Source organism: Furipterus horrens, unplaced genomic scaffold (genome assembly GCF_987537825.1).
Source record: "Furipterus horrens unplaced genomic scaffold, mFurHor1.1.pri manual_scaffold_4, whole genome shotgun sequence".
Classification (NCBI taxonomy): Eukaryota; Metazoa; Chordata; class Mammalia; order Chiroptera; family Furipteridae; genus Furipterus; species Furipterus horrens.
Genome location: NW_028327174.1, coordinates 154,322,673 through 154,343,155, shown reverse-complemented (window position 1 = coordinate 154,343,155; position 20,483 = coordinate 154,322,673). Strand labels below are relative to the sequence as shown.

Below are 20,483 nucleotides of genomic sequence, written 5' to 3'. Positions count from 1 at the left end.
TGTCCAGATTTTAACCAATCCAGGTAGGCATGCTTGATCAGATCATCAACCACATAATCAAACTCAGTCTGCAGCCTCCCTCCTCTCCCTGGAGGTCAGGCTAGCCCCAGGTCCCAATTCTCTAATCCCATGCTTGTCTTTTGGATGACCAGCCCCAATACTTAAGGCTATTTACGGACCCACCCTAGAGTCGCCTCATTAAATAAAAAAGACACTCCAATCAGTCAGAAAATTCTAAGGGTTTTTGAAGCTCTGTCCCAGGAAATGCAGACAAAGATTAGATATATTCTTTATTATACCATGGAGTGAGTGATGCCTGCCTGCTCAGCCCATAGAATAGATATGTTCATGAGGGAGCTCTCTAAGCTGCTGAAAATAACGCAAGTTCAAGTGTTACTAAGGGCAGGGGGACAGAGGAGCAGCTGCCATCTGGCAGGCCTGTGAAATGACTCCAGACTCTTCTCTCAGTTCCAACCTCCGGGATGTTAAGAAGATGATGCAAACAGGGAGGAATTGGCCAAATTGAATAGTTTGTTTTTCTACATATTTCAGAAGACTTGCTCATTTTAGACACATTCCCTAGTCTAGGGTTAAAGCAATAACTGGTGTAAGACCTGAGCTAGGCTTCAGACAGAAATGTTTGAGGTCTTTGAAAGTGGGAGCTGGCTGTGTGCCCACGATGGTCTGTGCACAGCACACGCTACATGGTCCCTGGTGACAGCCCTGGCCCAGGCGCTCTTATTCCCTCTTTTAAAAGGCCCGCGGTAGGTTGTGAGAGTTTTAAATAAGAATCTGAACCCAGAATTATAACCAGATTTCATCACACTAATTAGTGATTTACGACCTGAGATCAGAGGCCTCACCCATTCATTTCAGGGGGTGGGTGTGGCAGAGTCTATAGTCATTGTCATTCTTTTTATTTTTTTAAAGAGGCCTTCTTTCTAAGTAAATGCCCTTCTTCACAGTGCGTGTGAGTGTGTGCATTTAAAATGAGATATATGCAGTAAAATTCACTCATTAGGTAGTCTGTGAGTTTTGACAAACACATGTAGCCACCATCACAATCAAGATGTGTAAGAGCTGCGTCACCCCAAAGTACTTCCCTGCCCTTTTGTAGCCATTTCCTCCCTTTGCTTTCAGACCCGGGCAGTCACTGATCTGCATTCTGTCTCTGTAGTTCTGCCTTTTCCAGACACCATGTAAATGGAATCCTAGAGTAAATAAATGGAATCCATTGGAGTTTGGAGTCTGGTTTCTTTCACTTAGTACAATGCACTTGAAATTCAACAATGTTGTGGTAGTTTCTTTCTTTTTATTGCTGAATAGTATTCCGTTGGATGGATATGCCACCATTTGTTTATCCATTCCCCCCCTGAAGGACATTTGGGTTGTTTCTGGTTTTTGCCTATTGTGAATACGGATGCTGTAGACATTTGTGTACAAGAAGTTGTTACTTGAACATAAGTTTTCACTTCTCTTGGGGATGCACATTGGTGTGGGATTGCTGGGTCGTGTGTTCTGTAACTTCACTGTTTCATAAAGTGACTGTACCATTTTGCATTCCCACCATCAGTGTATGAAAGTTCCAGCTGTTCCCCATCCTTCTCAGCACTAGGTGTTGTCAGTTTTATTTAGTTCGGCCATTCTACCAAATGTGCATTGGTCATGGTTGTCCTGTAAAGGAGAGTCTGTGTCTTCTGAAGAGCAATTTGCAAACTTTCATACCGTTTCAGTTGGGTCAATTAGGAGGGGTGGCTTTGGACCTGATTCAGAGTCACACTGCCCTCACCTTCTCGCAGGCCTCTCTGTCCCTGGGGCTGGAGAGGAGGCCTGGCTGATTGCTGGAGCCTGGCCTGATGGGCTCAGCTCCTGTGGTTAGTGCACTCGGAGGGGCGGGGCTGCTGCGCTGGTTCTAGCACGCCCCTCAGTGCGTCCTGGGTGGTTATTTGCAAAGAGCTCATCTCCTCCTTCCCTTGCCTTTTCCCCCCGCAGGCTTACATACAGATCACTTTTGTGGAGCCTTACTTTGATGAGTATGAGATGAAAGACAGGGTAACCTACTTTGAGAAGAATTTCAATCTACGGAGGTTCATGTACACCACCCCCTTCACCCTGGAGGGGCGGCCTCGTGGAGAGCTGCATGAGCAGTACCGGCGGAACACCGTCCTGACCACCATGCATGCCTTTCCCTACATCAAGACCCGCATCAGCGTCATCCAGAAGGAGGAGGTAACGGCTCCCCTGGAACCAGGCTGCAGACAAGGCTGCCACTGAATGAGTGGGCCCTGGTAACCTCCCAGAATGACAACACAAACCTCCTTATTGCAGACTGGAGTGAAGTCTAAAAAGGGACACACTTGAAATATTATTTTGGTGCTTATTCTTTCATTCTTGTGGTGCCAGGGAATCCCATTTAGGCAGCTGTATGTCTCATAGCACTACTTTATATTTAAGTATTTCATATTTTAAAATTATACCTTTAATATAAATGTATCCATAATTATAATTTTAATATGTATTTTAATGATAAATTTATATGAAATGTATAAATTTAAACTTTAAACACCTTATATTAATTTTTTGTATGTGTAAAAGCTTACAGGTGATTTAGCCATAGCTATGTTGTTAATTATTAGAGACAGAAACAGCAAGCCAGCAGCCCCAGTCAGTGAGTGGTGAAGCTGGAGGAAGGGCACCGTGCAATGTAGATAAGGAGACTGAGTGACGTCCAGTCCCAGCTTCCTCCTGTGATACTGCACAGGCCACCTGTCTTCATTCAGTTTTCTCATCTATACACTGACGGGAAGGAGCCCTTGCTCTTTTCTTATTCTATGTACAAAAGACTTCTAATCCATGAGATTGTCAAGAAAGTATCTAAAGTCACAGATTGTTCAAAATTAAACATACCTTAAACATTCTCTCTTACTTTAAAACACATCCATATACATTTATTTGTCATTCATTTTATATAGGGCCAAACATTCTCTACAGCTTTGGGCTGGCATTGTCTTTCTTATGTAAACCCTACCCATAATGCACTTGCTAAACAGTATGAGAGCAGAATTCCTCTGAATTTTTATGACTTTCTTACCCCAGCCTTTTATAGTTGTCTTGTGCACGCCTAATATGACAAGAATATTTATAGCAACTAACTTTCATAATGTCTCGCCCAAGCATTGAGCTTGGTTTTCATAGAAACAACTCTTCTTCTTTCCACACCCATAGTTTGCGCGTTATTAGATTAGGTTATTCAAATAACAAGTATAACAGGCCGTATCGAGTTGGTGAACAAACACAGATGAGTTGTGGTGAATATGTACCTCATCGCGCAGGAGCAGAAGGGACTGAGCTCACAGGAGAGTGGCCCACTAGCTCAGGTGTTCAGCAAGCACATCAGAGAGTGGGTTTCACAAGGGCACCGAAAACCTGACTAGTGACTCAGTTAAGAGGTGGGTGGTTTAGAAGGCATTTGTTTTGTTTCTTATGGTTTTGGACTTTTGAACACTAGGACATTAGGCATAGCACAAAAATAAACTCATGGTCCCAATAAAAGCCTTTACAATTTTTCTGGGCCATATGTTGTTCTCTGAGAACCTCAGTATATTTGTCTGTTAGGGCTGTTTTAACAAAGTATCATGGACTGGGTGGCTGAAACAACAGAAATTTACTGTCTCCCAGTTTTGGAGGCCAGAAGTCAAAATTCAAAGTATTGGCAGGGTTGGTGCCTTCTGAGGGCTGTGAGGGAAGGATCTGGTGGAGGCCTCTCCCCTTGGCTTGTAGATAGACACCTTCTCCCTATGTTTCTTCACATTATCATCCCTCTGTGCACATCTCTGTGTCCAGATTTCCTCTTCTTATATGGACATAGGCCATACTGGATTAGGGCCCATCTTAATGACCTCCTTTTAACTTGGTTATCTCTATACAGACCCTATCTCAAATAAGGCCACATTGTGAAGTTCTTCTGTGGCTTAGGACTTCAATATATGAATTTAGGGGGACACAAGTCCACTCCTAACATTCAGGGAGGACCATGTCCCAAACCACCATAAATTAGCAACCAGCAGTTTGACCCTTAAGAGAATTCTGTTTAATAGGAATTTACCCTCAGGGTAGTTGGAGGAGGCACACATGATACCAAACTCTTGTGTTACAGCGGGGAAGAAAATCTTAAGTGCTCTACTTCTAATAGCTTTCCCAATGATGAGTTGAGTGGCTTACCAACACAAAAGGAAACTTAACATTGTAGGAAGAACATGGATTTTTAATGTAGTCATCATTGTGATCAAATTCTGGCCTCCCCACTAAACTACCTGTGTCATTTCATGGCACTTTCTTCACCTTACAGATCCCTCTTTGACTATAAAATGTAGGAAAAAAGGAGGTTCTTTAAAGGAGTTAATGATAAATGTAGGCACAGTTCCTAGAACATAGTAAGTACTCAAAATTGTTAGGCTCCTCCTACCTCTTAACCTGTGCAGATTATTTTAAATTACTGTGAAAGCCTCCTTAGCTGCTTCTTCGAATCCAAGTGCCCTCTGTGTCATAGCTCCAGGTTTTCCATGGCGTATAAGACCAGACAATGACTTCCCTACATTTTCATCTTATGTTTAGTTTGTTTTGACACCAATCGAAGTTGCCATTGAAGATATGAAGAAGAAGACCCTGCAGTTAGCGGTAGCCATTAACCAAGAGCCGCCCGATGCCAAGATGCTTCAGATGGTGCTGCAGGGCTCTGTCGGAGCGACTGTAAATCAGGTAAACAAAACCAGCTGGTGGCATCTCCCCTGGTTCTTGTTATTTTGATTTGCATGATATATTTGCGCCCTCCTTCCTTGAGGTTGGTGGGGAGTCTGATGGACATGCAAATGATGTTCCTGAATTTGGGCTGAACACTTGTGAGGTTTAGAACACTTTAAGTGACCTCTTCCTCTCATGGAACAGCCCAAGGTGGAAAAGAAACCCTGGAGAGGAGTGGACTATTGAAGGAGCACCATTTTCTCAGTCTTCACTTGGCACCTGACTGGACGATATGATCCAGACCTGGGGTCCTATTGAAAAGTGCTTAGTCATGCCCAATTCAGGCAGAGTTGTGCACTTGAGGCTAATCTAAGAATGCTTGTAGGAGAGCGGGGAAAGGATCTAGAACAGTGGGTCCCAACCTTTTTAGCACCAGGGATCAGTTTCATGGAAGACAATTTTTCCACGGATGGGGGGGCGAGGGGGATGAGGGTGGCAACGGGGGGGGGGGCAGGGTGGTCAGGAGGTGGAGCTCAAGCAGTAACTCGAGAGAAGCTTCACTAGCCCCACTGCTCACCTCCTGCTGTGCAGCCCAGTTCCTAATAGGCCACGAGTGGTAACCAGTCCACATCCCAGGGGTTAGGGGCCCCTGGTCTAGAACATAATACCCCTGGATCAGTCATCTGAGGAATCCAGCATGCCAGGAGTCTTGATAATCAAGCATGACCTGGGACCAGGCTTCTCAGGTCACTTCAGACCAGATTGGATTTTCTCAGACCCATTAGAATTCTGACTCCCAAATTCAGCATGGATTAGTTAATCCAGTCTTGGATGGAGGGAGGTACTAGCTTAATATTCTCTGTCCAGCAGACCACTTGAATTCAGATCTAAATCCACTCTTTCCACACCCCCACACTCAAAAACTCTTGAGTATTGTGACTCTTCCCTCAATCAGCACAGCTGGACTCCCCTGCAAGATTCTATGTCCACATAACATCAAGGGGAAAAAAAATAGCAGAGAGGAGAAATAATTACTGTATTTCCAAGATCAGAAAATATTAGGAAGCATTTGCTTATGTAAGTCCCAATCCTTTGATGAACAGAAGACTGTTTGATGAAAACATAAGCCCACAACCATGGACTACATATGTACTCTGCATTTTTCTGACTCAATCCAGGAATTATACAACATGCTATCTGCCACTCGGGCAACTGGGCAAGTGAATATGAGTGGATGAACAAGACAATCCCCATTTTCAGAAAAGCAGTTCAAAGCACATATCTGTTGGTCCAGTAGTGTTATCTTTATATATGAAGGGAAACCTATTAATAGCATTTGATTAAGAAAATACATTTATACTTTTAAATATTCTCTGAAAACTTCAGACTCCTCCATGAGAATCAAAGATTCCTGAAAAATTTAAGACCTTCTTTAATTTTTGTTTGTTTGTTTGTTTTGGTCAAACCAACTAAATTAAATGTTCAAATTAAGAAGCCATGCCAAGATGTTCTCCCAAGTAATTTTGTTTTCTTTCCAATGTCAGTATTGTTTCTTTACTTTTTCCTTCAGGGACCACTGGAAGTAGCCCAAGTGTTTTTGGCCGAAATTCCAGCTGACCCCAAACTCTATCGACATCACAACAAATTGAGACTATGCTTTAAGGAATTCATAACGCGGTAAGAAGGAAATCGGCTGGAAGTTTAGTAGAGCAGAGGTTCTCAAAGTGCGGTCCCCAGGCCAGCAGCATCAGTATCATCTGAGAACTCACTGGAAAGGCAAAACTCTCAGGCACCAGCTAAATGCACTGAATCAGAATCTGTTTTCCTAAGCCCTGCAGGGATTCTGACATGTGTTAAAGTTTGAGAGCCATTGCAGTAGAGAAACACTCCTTGTGCTGCTATGAAGTAGCTGACACTTCAGCTGTAACATCCATCATCGCACATGTGCCTGATGGTCACATTACAGAACAAATATTACCACCGTCCCCGTTTTACCAAAGAGGAAACAGAGGCTCAGAGATGGAAGACGACTTTCCTTGAGGTCACACAGCCAGTTAGCAGCAGAGTTAAGTTCAAGTCCAGGTCTTCTGAATCTAACTAAGTAGCCCACACTTCCATCAAGGTGCTGATAATCCATGATGCATTCGAGTCTGAGAGGTTCTTGGCTCTGGCAGTCTGTGTAACTTCCCATTATCATACAGTAAGTTGTTTTTACAAACTTAAAAATAGACACTGCCTCAAATTGAGAGACAAAGGCAATATTCTAAAACTGGGCTTTTTCTAATCATCTCTGGCAATTCCCAGCGTCCGACAAGACTTTCCTCTGCTCCCAAATTCTGCAGCAGAGCTGGGTTCAAGAGCGGCCTGTCCAGCCTGGCTCTTTGGGCAAGGTCTTGCAATCCGCTGCAATACAGACAGGTATATTGAGTTTCCTGTGACCCTAACAAGGATGATTATGAAGGATGTGATGGCATTTCACTCATAAGAAAGAACATTAGAAAAATGTGTACCAATATTTCATCTAGAACCTGAGAGCAGCGTATAAAGTATAGGATTATCTTTACTTGATAGATGGGGAGTAAGGAGGTTAAAAGTTGAAGTTTGCTAAATTCAGAAAACTCATCAGAATGCTAAAGTTAGGTGAGACTAGAGATATCTCCTCCTTCACAGGCTTTCGTGAGATGCATGAAAATTTACTGTGTACGGAGGAGAATCACAGCTGCTTGCTAGTAAGGGGTAGGGGGGTGTGGCTCTGTGTGTATGAGCACATGTGCACATACATCCACATGCACACTCAGAGATTATATTTATTAATGTTTTGGTATTTGAATTGTTCTCTGTGTTTGGTAACAATCCTAGCATTACACAAAAGCTAGATTTTCTTTAAGAAATAGTGCATTTTCATAGGACAGAAGACTAGAAAATATTGGGAGAACTTTTTTTACTATTTCTATATTTTACTATTTTATTTACTTTCCACATATCTTCATTTCAAATTAGCCATGGTTGAAGGCCACTGAGGCTGGCCGTGGCCCTGGCCTCTCTGGACCTCTGAAGGACTCTATGAAACTTTTAATGCCCATGCAGTCTGACCCAGGTCTGATATTAGTTGTGAAAATGCAGAGCTCCTGACCAGAGGACACATGTTGGCAGGGCTAAAGGACGACACAGTGCAGCGTGTGCTAAGAACTGTTAAGAGTCCACCAAATAGATCTTGCTTTGGCAGCACGTGCACTAAAATTGGAATGATACAGGGAAGATTACCATGGTCCCTGCAAAAGGATGACAGGCAAATTTGTAAAGCGTTTCATATTTTTTTGAACAGAAAGAGTGCACTAAATATAGGGCTACTGAGTTCTAAAAAGAACAGTCCACTATAGGCTGGAGTACCTGGGGAAGGCTTTGCAGAAAATGTCACTTAAAGCTTGTGCTGAATATATAGGTGGAAGAAGTGGGTAGCGGGAGGAAGGGGCTATTACAGGTGAAGGGACTGACATGACCACAAGTGTGAGAGGCAGGAATGGCCAGGACACCTCTGGGCTCCTCTTCAAGAGCCGCACATTCTCATGAGCATGACTGGACAAGGAGGAGAGACCTGAAAGACAGTGGTACTGGTAAATGGGACTCTGAGTAGAATTTAAATATAGAAGAAAGCTCATTAAGAGAAGACATGATTTTTGTTCCTTAGTTGAAATGTACTTATAAAATCTCCACCGAACACGCATTTGCAATGAGCTCCATGCCCTAGGACAAGGGACTGCAAAGAGAACTAGGTCTGAGTTAAACTAGTTCCTGGCAAGAGACACAAAAAGAAGTGGATTTTCCTAGGTCTGGGCCTTTCACAGAATACTTTCGATGGTGATGTTATCTTTCTCCCCCAGATGGCCTGCAAAAATACTGGATTTTCAAAAGCAAATTCCCCATCTAAAATGTTGTTCTCCAACCCCTGGGCTGCTGCATTATTCTAGGAATGCCACAAGATTATCGCTGCTTCTCAATGGCACTGTGCAAACCCAATGACCTGGAGATCTTGTCAAAATGCAGGTCTGATCCAGGAGGCCTAGGGTGGGGCCTGAGACTTTACATTCCTAGCAAGCTTTCCGGGGCTGCTGAGGCTGCTGGGTGGGCCTGAACTTTGAGCAGAGGCTGTAAAGCCATAGCGGCTGCTTGGCTGCCCACCTCTCACATTTTCTTTCTCCTTCTCCCTCCCCCAGGGCCTTCATCCCTCAGGCCATGCCTTTTTTAACTCACCCATTTTTTTTCTTCCCTTTCCTCCCTTCAAAACAGTAAGTGCCCATACTATAACACTTTTGAAACAACTGTAGAGTCAGTTAATTTATTTATTCAGCAAACACTTATTGAGCCCATACTTTGTGCCAGCCACTGTGCCACCCATGTGCAAAGTAGAGTCCCAATACATGTGGGACAAGGCTACAGGCAAAACAAGACTGCTGCTCTCTGTTTCATGTTCTGTGTAAACGGTGGTTGACTTGATGCCTTTCACGTCAGTTCATGTAGATCAAAAGCAGTAGGAGAGACTCTGGTGAAGGTTGCGTAACTGTATAAATTCAGTAAAACTGATCAAAATGTACATTTAAAATGGGTGAACATTATGTTCTGTAAATTGTACCCTCAATACTAGTGGTAGGTATGGAAACCTTCCTTTCCACTCATTGCTTGTTTCTCAAGTCCAATCAGCCCGAGTCAGCTTTTTAATTAATAGAATAACAATTTTGTGAAGCTTGTTTGCACCTTGTTTTTTCTCCCCCCACTCTGCTTTCAGAGAGCAGAGGGGATGCAGGAGTGTAAGATGTCAGGGGGCAAGCAGCTCTCAGGTTTTCCCTCAAATGACTCCAGCTTCTCAGCAGACTTGAGCGGCAGGCCGCTAAGCCCAGCTGTCCAAAGTGAACATAGGTGCACCTTCCGACACTGATTGCCAATAGTGGAAGTTTCCGCTAGCCCGGCACGCTGCAGCTGGGTCCCGCCACTGGGCAGTGGCTGCTCTGACTCAGCTGCAGCAGAACCGGATGCAGCCATAAAGGATCTGGCAGGCTGACCGCTGCAGCTAAGCTCATCCAGCCAGTTCCGCAAGCTCTTTAGATAGTTGCCAAGTTAGGACCTCATTCCCCTCCTACCTTTCCCTGCGATAAGAAAAAAAACATCTCAGGGTTTCAAAGCCAGAGATAGGCAGATACAACATTCTGTTCCCCGTCCCCCACCGGCTCCCCAGAGAACTGAAACTTTTAGACACCACTATTTGTGCCAATCTGTGTTTTAAATTTTCTTCTTATATTTCTATCTTAGTCAGCTCAGGCTGGTAAAACAAAATGCCTTGGACTGAGTGGTGTGAACAGCAGACATTTATTTCCCGTACTGCTGGAGGCTGGAAGGCCAAGATCAAGGTGCTGGCAGATTCGTTACTGGTGCGGAGGACCCTCTTACTGGCTTGTAAATGGCCACCTTCTCACTGTATCCTCACGTGGTGGAAAGAGGAAGAGGGAGAAAGCTCTCTGGCATTTCTTCTGCTGAGGCCACGAATGCCATCATGTGGGTCTCACCCACATGACTTGACTTAAACCTTCATTTCCCCTAAAGGCCCCACCTCCAAACACCATCCCGTGGTGGGTTAGTTTCAACCTATAACTTTAGTCTGTAATATAATCTAAGCTTTCTCATTCCTGTAAAGACTAAATTATTTTTAGATCCATTTTTATATTTAAATAAAAGAGAAAAGTATGCAATGGCCCCAGTTACAGACTGGTTTCAGATGCACCCAGGTAGGGTTCTACTGCACATATATGCTCACAGAGTCAGATAATAGAGCATTGGATGGTGGTGTTTTTTAAACTGAGTTAAGGTCTATGAAGAGAAAGGAGAGGGAATAGGCCCAGGTGGCCAAAGGAGACCAAATGTGTATAGTGTAGGTGGAAACCAAAGTAGTAAGTAGAAAGAGATCTCAATATTTGATGGGAAAACAAAGCCTTAAATATGAGAGATTGCTTAGAAGCAGGTGGGGACATATTAATGACTTTGTTACTTTTCCAGGGTCACACAGACCTGTATTCATGGACCTAGGATGTTAAACACAAAACTGAGAGACAAACGGAACAGCTTACACACACATGCACACGCACACACGTGTGTGCGCACCCTTGCACAGATGTGCATGCACATGCACATGTATGGCTTTCCCCCCCTCCATCCATCTGTAATGATTCTAAAGAAAAAAAATCCAGTTTTGTTACAGTGTGATCCTGTCCCCCACTCCGACCCACCCCATCCCCAGCTCTCTTGATCCAGCTCTGGGTCCTCAGGGCTTGCAGTGCTCTCCGGCTTCAGGGGTGGGGCACTGGCTGGAGGCTTGCTGGACTGATACGACATTAGAGAGTATGATCCCTGGAACCACAGGGCTCTGTGACTCTTCAGGACAGAAGTATAATGTGAGTCAAGCACTGAAGATGAGCCTATAGCCTGGTTCGGGGGGGCCTCTTACCCCCCACATGGGTTCTAGTGTGTCAGGTATGAGATTGGACCCCTTCCCAAGCCCATGTCCCCCATCTGGAGGAGCCCATGCTCCTCCTCTGCCTGGGCGTGCATGCCCTGCCCCCATTGTGCCATGCGCTCTCAGCCTTGTCCTCCCTTTGCAGTGGAGGGGCGCACAGCAAGGAAAGGCAGGCAACATTGACTCATCAGCCCTCCCCGCTGGCAGCTACTCCACTAGTCCTTATATACCTGACACCACTTCACCCCCATAAACCATTTAGCCCTGCAACATACAAGGGTGGACGAAAGTGGATTTCATGTGGAAAACAACATGAAGATTGTGATTATTACAATAACTTCCTTAACATAGAAGAATGTCACTCACAACTGTAAACCTACTTTTGCCGACCCCATATATATTCATCCAGTCGTGGAATGAAGGTGGGAGCCAGTTCCTCAGCATCTCCAGGCTCTGTCAGACTCTCCCCTCGCTTCAGCAGCTGTGTTTTTTCAGTGGGCCTTGGTGGGGACTTGCTGAAGTGTTACCTGGAAGAAAGTGAGAAAGGGAGACACTACAGATTAGGACCCCAGAGAGAATAGTTTGCACTTGAGACCGAGGCCATCTGCCTGGATTGTGGCTGGAAAGGTCAGTGTCTTCCCTGGGCAGCATCTGTGATGTTGGGGTCAGAAGTGTGGGCTCTTGAGTCAGGTTGCCTGGGTTCAAATACCCACCCTGCCTTAACTAGCAATGTGACCTTGGGCAGGTTACCTGACCTCGGTTTCCCCAACTATAACAGTGAATATCTCTTAAAGTGAGTGCCTGGATGATGATGATAATGATATTAATACAATGAGCTTAGGACAGGGCTTTGGCACATACTAAGTAATTGATAAGTATAACATCATTCAGTGGAGCAAATAGAGACCTTATCAATTCGGATGGGAACAGAGGCTTGATCTGATTTACATACAGAGATCATCTACCCATGGCTTGTCTGCATCTGTAAAGTTTATATTATGAGACACAGTGGGCCTGGGAGCATCAGGATCCTGGGTTTATATCCAATTCTGCTGTTCACAGGTGTGTGACTCTGGACAGGGCACTTTATCCCTTCTCATCTTAGTTTCATCAACTATGAAAAACAAGGGACTGGAATAACAAACAATTATTAATAGTCCATCCTCATATTGAACAAATAGTTTCTGTACTGAGACTGGGTCTATAATAATCAATGTGTTCTAGGTTTTAGCTAGGTGCCAGTACTGTTATTAGAATTATATATGTTTAACTCATTTAATCTTTACAATAATTTATGAGGTAGGCTATTGTCACCTTCACATCACAGATGAAGAAACTGAGGCATGGGAAGCTTAAGCAACTTGCTTGATGTCACAAAGCCAGTAAGCAGCAAAGCAAGATTCAGAGTTGAGCACGCTGACTCCAGACTTTTTCCTCTTAACTACTGTGCTGTGCAGTTCTCTCTAGGAGCTACATTCATTTGCTAATAATGGAGAATTGTTTAAAAATATAAAAACTTATTCTCTCATATAAAGTAAGATCAGAGATGATCAGCCTAGAGCTGTAGAAATCATCAGCAACCCTGGCTCTTACCATTCTTTTGCTCTATTGCACTGGTTATAGTGTACCTATCCTCGCAGTCCCAATATGGCTGCTAGGGCTCTGGCCATCAAGACCACATCCTGGAGTAGAAATGAGGAAAGAGCAGAAGGCTATGCCCCTTTTATAACCTTTCCTAGTGACTTTCTATCTCATCAGCCATTCTTATCAGTTAAGAGAGGCTAGGGAATGTAATTTTCCAGGGGGAGGGGGCATCCTAAAGATGAAAGGGAATAGATATTGAGGAAACAACAGCATTTTTGTGCTGTACTAAAGGACTGATGTGTGAGCTGTGCTGAAGGAGCATTGCAGAGGAGGGAGGCCAACAGGTGCAGAGGAAGGGCCACATGACCGCCCTCTCTGTAGGAAACCCCAGAAGTTAACTGTCAGCAAAAGCCAGGGACCATGTTCTAGAAGCACAACTTCCTGCCCTATCTGATCCTCTTCAGTCTGGACTGTAGGGCTCTGACTGCTGAAAAACCCCAGGCTCACTCTCTGTAAGAAAATGCTTGTGTTCGGTGAACTTCCCAACAAAGGGGGCAGGAGAGGAGTGGAACGCCAGCGTCACTGAGTAATAGCAGTACAGTGCAGATGTTTGTGAACCTAATGAAAATGTTACAGAAAAGACCATTTGTAAAGAAGATTATTTGCAATGTAGTTGTGATCCTGTGTACATTTCCTGATTATACAGCTATGCTCTAGGAAGGAAATCTAGTGCATGGCTCTCTTTAGTTCATGGATTTAAATTAACATAATGGGAATCATTTTAATTTTAATAAGAGAATCTAGGGAATATAATCCAAATGGAAGAAAGAAAGAAATACAGAAAATGTGATATATGAAACAATTTTATAAATTCTAAAATTTGTTAAAATATAAAGTAATATTATTACTACAAAAATATGGATAGTTAAGCCTTGGCTGGTGTGGCTCAGTGGGTTGAGCACCAGTGTGTGAACTAAAAATATGGATATTTTTCAGCCTACCTATTAATATATTTGTCATTGTAAAAACACTATTTTTATCTAATGCTGTGTAACAAATTAGCCCAGAACTTAGTAGCTTAAAACACAGCAGGAGCCTTAACTTATGCATGTGGTTGTAGGGTTAGGCTGAGCTCAGACAGGCAGATGTGCTCAGTCTCTCACTCAGTGACAGACAGTGGCTGGCACTTGAGTTACCTAAAGGCTTCTTTGCTTGTGCATCTTGGTGTCTGAGCTGAGAATACTCAAATCGCAAGTGGTTCAGCACTCCAAAGACACATGTCCGAGGAGAGACAGCTGGGCAGAAGCCACATTCCTCAGTCACACAGCATCGCTTACAGCACATCATGTTCACTGAGGCAGTCACAAATAACTGCCCATCTCTTGTTGGGGATGCAGCAAAGTTCAGGAAGAAAATGTAGGAGGGGCGATCATTGCTGTGATCACAGGATTTCAATGGCTAAGTTGTTGTGCTAATGAGTAGTAAATGGGTCCCAACCCCAGCTCTGTCTGCGTGTAAAGCATTTAACCCAGTCTAGGGCACATTGTACAGCATCAGTATGTGCCAGATGGCTATTATTACTTCTGACAACACAGACTACAGAGAATTTAGTTAGCTCTCCCGAAGATTTCAGAGTAGACATCCCAAGTTGGCAGTCAGCTTCTGCACGCATCTTGCAGTCTGCCTGTTACAAACCTGGGCCTCGAAGTCATCCTGAAACTGACTGTATTTTACACACCTGGCAGCTCACAACTCTTAGTTAAGAATGGATAAAAAATAGCAAGGGATGATGCAGATTTCTCAGGATTCAAAGGCTGTATACCTCTCCTTCCCACTCATTCCTTGAAACCTTAGATATATAACCTTAGGTGTCCTATAATTTGCTTCAGTTAATGTCAAACATAAAAGATGGGTGAAAATCCAGTGAAAGGAGGTCTTTTGGCTTCTGGCTGAGTTAAATCAATGCCTTCTTTCACAGCAGGCTACTTCTGTGATAAAGCTGTGGTCATAGGCTTCTTTTTGCCCAGCCCAGGTAGCTTTCCCCTGTCCCACGGCAACAGGCCACCCCCTTCATCTTTGACTGCCATCCTGAAAATGTGTTCAGTGGTAACAGGGAGAGTTTGGCAACTAGGTCTGGGTATCCCCTAAATTTAACCAAAATCTAGCACCACTGTTAGGAGAACAGTTTCAACCGCATTAATCACCAGAATCCTATTCATCTGAAGGATAATAGAAATGTTACTAATTATCGCATGTCAGCTAAATTTCAGCCATTGTGTGTTCCTTCAAGGTTTGTTACAATGTAAGTTCCCTTGAGTAGAACAGTATAAAGGACAAGACTTTATTTTGTCTAAATAATATGACTTTTCTTCCTTGGTATGTGCCATACTGTGTGGGAAACCATGAAAACACTAGGCTTAATTGTCCCCAAGTTAGAGAAACACAAGTTTTTTGGTATTTTCTCTTTAATGCTCTGCAGTTTTGCCACGGTGGGGCTAGGTCTCGATCTGTTTCCGTTGGTTGGAGGACTCCTGTTTTCAGTTCTGGAAAATTATCAGCTGGTATCTGTGAATATTGCCTCTTCCTCATTTTACATTCTTTTCAACATTCTTTTAAGCATTCTTTTAGATATGACTTGGGCATCTCTATTATACACGTATCTCCAGGTCCCTCAAACATTTTTTTCATATTTTACAATCTTTTTATCTCTTTGGTGATTTTCTTAGATCTGTGATATAGTTCATGAGTTCTCCAGTTGTGTCTAGTTTATTGTTTAACCTATCCATCGAGACTTTTTTTTCTTTGTTTTAGTGACTTCATTTCTATTTCTAGAGGTTCTATTTGGTTCTTTTCTGAAATTTTCCTGATCTCTTTTTTCATACTCTCCCTTTTTTTTTTTTTTTCATAGATTTTGTACCTTTTATTATACCTCTGTATTAACTTTGGGCCTTTACATTATTCTATCTCTGATTCTTATTGGGCTAATTCTTCTGCTTATATATAGTATCTGTTGGTTCTCCCTCATGGTGGTTGTCTTCCTCGTATGGTCTGTAATTATTTTTATTGTGAGCTCACCTTTGGCAAGGGTTGCTCCATCTGTGGGCAGCCCACGGGCCCTGATTAAGAAACTGTTCCTCCAGAACAACTTTATATTGATGTCTACCTGAGCCCTAGGGATTTCAATAATCTTGGCCTGGTTTTATAATTAATTTGAGCACCCACAGTAGAGGAATATATATTAGTAACTCATACCCACATGTAAGGCAAGCCTAGAATTTCAATTTCTTTAGGTGACTTTCTTTCTTATTAATGGCTCCAAGCTGGTAACAAACTTCCCTTCCACCTCTCTGGACGATTTTCAGCTTTTTTTTTTTTTTTTTCTAGACCCTTTTGCATAGATAGTGTAGCTTTTTAAGGCTGTGAACTATAAGCAGGAGGCAGAGCCAGAACCCTGCTTTGCCCCGGGCAAGGCTACATCACTCATCTCGCGTGGGAGTTGAAGCCCACCTCCCAGATCCACCCCCCCCCCGCCCCCCTGGGACCTGTATGCGGTCTTCAGATCCTCACAGGCGGCCCTGCTGACAGCTGCCACGGCCCAGCTCCTGCTGTCACTCTGGTTTTGATTTTTCTCTTCCTTTCTGGCCCCTGGGGTTCCCCTTTCTCTTTCAACAAATGTTTGTTGTGCTTTCCCGACATTTCCATGTGTCTGTAGCAGGAGGGGCCTGAATGGTTTTGGCGGTGTCTGCCTTGTCTGCTGTGTCGCCGTAAGTCACAGCGACTTTTTTGTAAGCATAAGACCTTCCTTTCTGCAGCGACCTGAGTTTGAATCTTGGGTCCACCACTTCCCGACAGTGTTTTCTTGGGTAAGCAACCTCACATTTCTGAGCTTTAAGGGCAAACTAGAGATAAACGTAGACTTCCCGGTTTCACTGGAAAAATTAACCACATAACTCATGTGAAATTCCTTGAATAGTGCCTAGTAGCACAGAGCAAATCAGAGCCTCATTCTTACCTGGTCAACTTTTTGAAAATACAGATTCCTGGGTGCTGCCCTTTAGAGATCCTGATTTATTAAGTCTGAGGTGGGGCCCAGACTTAATCAAGTTTGCAAACACTCCTAGGGTTACTCAGGAAATGTTCATCGTATCATCGCCCCATACTTCTAAGTGCTTCAAACTCCTATGAAATAAAAGTTCATTTTCTTCCCCCCCTGCTATGTGCATCTCAGGTGTGGCGAGGCCGTAGAGAAAAACAAGCGCCTCATCACAGCCGACCAGAGGGAGTATCATCAGGAACTCAAAAAGAACTACGACAAGCTGAAAGAGAACCTCAGGCCCATGATCAAGCGGAAAATTCCAGAACTCTACAAGCCAATATTCAGAATTGAGAGTCAAAAGAGGTAAGAATGGGGCAGAGATGCTCTCTTCCCCAGGGATAAAGGATAGGACTCAGGCCCAGCAGCCAGGGCATGCTCTACTGCACACAACTGTGGGGGGCCGGGGCGGGGGGGGGGGGGGGCTGGAGGGTGGGCCTGGGGTCGGAGAAGCTATCAGAGCTTGATCTGTTCTGCTTCATCCTGATCCTCCCTGTACCTTCTTCTGCCCCCGTGGGACCCTTTCTGTTGGCCTTCTGCCAGCCATCCTCCACCCTCATCCCTCTCTTTAAAAATCTAATTGATCGTTTTTCCCTCTTTTTTCTCTCTCTCTCTCTCCTTAATTTCAGAGACTCCTTCCACAGATCTAGTTTGAGGAAATGTGAAACCCAGTTGTCACAAGGCAGTTAAGAAAAGCTGTCTTCACCCATGGAGACTGAGGCTCTGCGACCCCAGAGAAGGACTCACCGGTTCTTAAAACATAGAACATTTGCCATACAGGACAGACTACATACTCCCTGGAAGCTTTGGGATCCAAGTGACCACAATGGCGTCTGACCATATTTTGTCCATTTGGGGGCCATAGGGTAGCAGAGGGTAGTTAATCAGGGTGCCTGTATATTTAATAAAGCATGGTTTTTCACAATGTTATACAAAACGAGGCATAAACAGCATCTCCTGCTGAGTGGTCAGCTACTGTCTCCCTGAAAGGCAACTTCCTCTGGCCCATATTAGGCTTTACGGTATTAACTCAAATTGCCCAAAGAAAAATGGGAAAGTAGTCCACCAGCCTATTCAAAGTGAACCTCACTCATGCCCTCTTTATGGGAAAGGACAGGGAGCGTGCAGGAATGCACAATATGTTCAATGAATCTGTGAGAGAACGCCTTACTAGAAATTTAAAAATCATGATGGTTGGAAACTTGGTCGTAGATTAATTACTTGTGACCTTGTTATCCTTTTAGTAATGGTAGATTAATTGTTGTATAGTTGTGTTTGCTTTATTGTTACTGTTAAGTTAATTTAACACGTGTTTATAGAGGTATACACTCGAAGCACTGATTGAGGAGATACATGGTACTCTGAGTGGTCAGCCAAGTCATGGATGCTGCATTCACTTAAATTGAAACAATTCTCCTATAATGCTTTGCATTTTTTCTTATGCTAGAGCTTGCCCACTCTTTTTCTCCTCCTCTCTGGGACCAAGTTTATTTTCATAAAAGGTTACTATCTCTTCATTCGTATCAGGGTACTGTGCTGCCCATCAGCATGTGTATATCACAGAATGCAGTCAGCTTTGACTTCTTTTAACTATGTACTTGAGAAAGATGAACAAAATTTTTGTTTGAGAATTAAATTATATGTTTGTAATATGACTGATTGCCTTGACTGGTATTACAAATATAATAAGAACTTTTAAAAAAATGTTTCCCGTTGCAACTTGTGTTTTTTATATTGACAAGTTAATGTTCTCTAAAGCGCTTCAGAGGAAAGCGCGCACAATCATGGCCTGGGTCAAACAGTGCTAGCCAGGGTCGTACCTCTTCCACAATATTCATTCTTGGTGGTCCTGAGAGAGAATTTAATTAGGATATTCCAGAACTTTTTGTTTATACCATCTGGCCTGCATGAATTTACATTTTGAGAAAGGACTTCTTTGTAATCACTAAAGCTTAAGTTTTAAGTGGCAAAGTTTGTTTTTTAAGCATTTGGGCAGGACTCTTTTTAAAGTATATTATAGTTAATTGCTGTCTTAAATGAGTCTACACGATGTATTCTCATTCCGTATGTTGTTTACCACCTTCTGTGTGGGAGATACTGGGTGAGACTAGGTTAAATAACACTGTCACTACCCTCCCCCCCCCTCAGTCTCTCAGTTTGGTGAGGAAGTGGCTCTCTGTGTAGAGCCTTAAGGCACAGCAGTCTACAACAGGCCCTATGGAATGTAACCTTTCGAATGACTCAAGGATGGCACCTGGTATATTCTGGTCTCAAACAATAGGGGTTAGATACTAAGTTATATAGGGCTGGCTTTTAACACTAAGAGCCTTAATAATCGTAATAACCTAAGATATTCCTGACTAAATGTCCCCTGCTTTTAGATACCTATTATCACAAAGTATCTTTTTTTAGTCTCTCTTGTACCACAGTGGGTGTCACTTGCTTCACAAATGCAGGGACTGTGTTCACTACTGCATTCCTGTTCCCTGGCCCAAGGTTCAACACGCAGAAGACACTCAATAAGTATTTGTTGAATGACTAAATGAATGAGTGCGAGTAGGCCTGCTTCTAGAACAGCACTGTCCAATAGAGATATAATGCAAGCCACATTAAATGTAAAAAGAAATAAGTAAAATGAATTTTAACAATATACTCTATTTAACTTGATATATGCAAAAGATTATCATTTCAATATGCAATCAATATAAAAATTATTAATGAAGTATTTTACATTATTTTTTCATACTAAGTCTTTGAAATTTGTATGTATGTATTTTACACTTATAGATTTTATGCTTTACACTTAATATCAATTAAGACTAGCCACACTTCAAGTGTTTAATAGCAACATATGGCTAGTGGCTATGGTACTAGATGACCCAATTCTAGATGCTTCCAGCTTTTACAACTTGATGCCTATGATCTATGGGCTCAGAATATAGATTACCAAAGTAGTGGGAATAGTGTCCAGAGTAAGAACAACAGAATTCTGATTGAGAGCCTGCAGGCTTACCTAGAAGCGAAGCGTGTGGAGTTGGGGTACATGGACTGATCGGCATTGGTTTTGGCTGCTTGTACTCTATCTGAGCTAACCCAGCTCTTTTCTCAATTCCAGATAGTTTGGTTGTTCTTATGAATAAACTGGAGGCATTGCTGCATTTTTTTAATGGAATAAACAAAGAACTTGGACACAAGACCTTTGATTATGTAGTCTAAATATGGGGTTAAGAAAGAAGCATTTTATTTATTTCAGAGAGAGGAAAGGGAGAGAATTGGAGAGAGAAATTGTTTTGTTGTTCCACTTATCTATGCATTCACTGATTATTTCTTGTATGAGCCCTGACCAGGGATCAAACCAGCAAATTTGATATATCGGGATGATGCTCTAACCAACTGAAATCTACCCGACCAGGGCCAAGAAAGAAGCATGTTAAATATTCCTAAGACTAAAGCAAATTAGGTCTTTTGTTTTCTGAAAATCAGAGAAATCTGATAGGCCATGAAAGCCATCTTGAGTTAACTTTGAAAAACTCTTTCATAAAAGCTTATTAGAGAAATCTTCTG

The 20,483-nt window shown here is 43.0% G+C and overlaps 1 protein-coding gene and 1 non-coding gene across 2 annotated transcripts in view; both read left to right on the top strand.

Moving 5' to 3' along the window:
- DOCK8 (dedicator of cytokinesis 8) overlaps positions 1-18,627 on the top strand; it is a 206,887-nt gene extending 188,260 nt beyond the window's left edge. Inside the window, exons 44-48 of the mRNA XM_090274147.1 lie at positions 1,993-2,229; positions 4,615-4,758; positions 6,311-6,417; positions 17,055-17,225; positions 17,549-18,627. Of these exons, the coding sequence (XP_090130273.1) occupies positions 1,993-2,229; positions 4,615-4,758; positions 6,311-6,417; positions 17,055-17,225; positions 17,549-17,609 (720 nt within the window). The 3' untranslated portion in view covers positions 17,610-18,627. The remainder of the gene's footprint in view (positions 1-1,992; positions 2,230-4,614; positions 4,759-6,310; positions 6,418-17,054; positions 17,226-17,548) is intronic.
- On the top strand, positions 7,955-8,057 carry LOC150013110 (U6 spliceosomal RNA). Its single transcript, XR_016510898.1, has one exon. It is a non-coding gene; the product is annotated as a U6 spliceosomal RNA (small nuclear RNA).
- Positions 18,628-20,483: the final 1,856 nt, after the last annotated feature.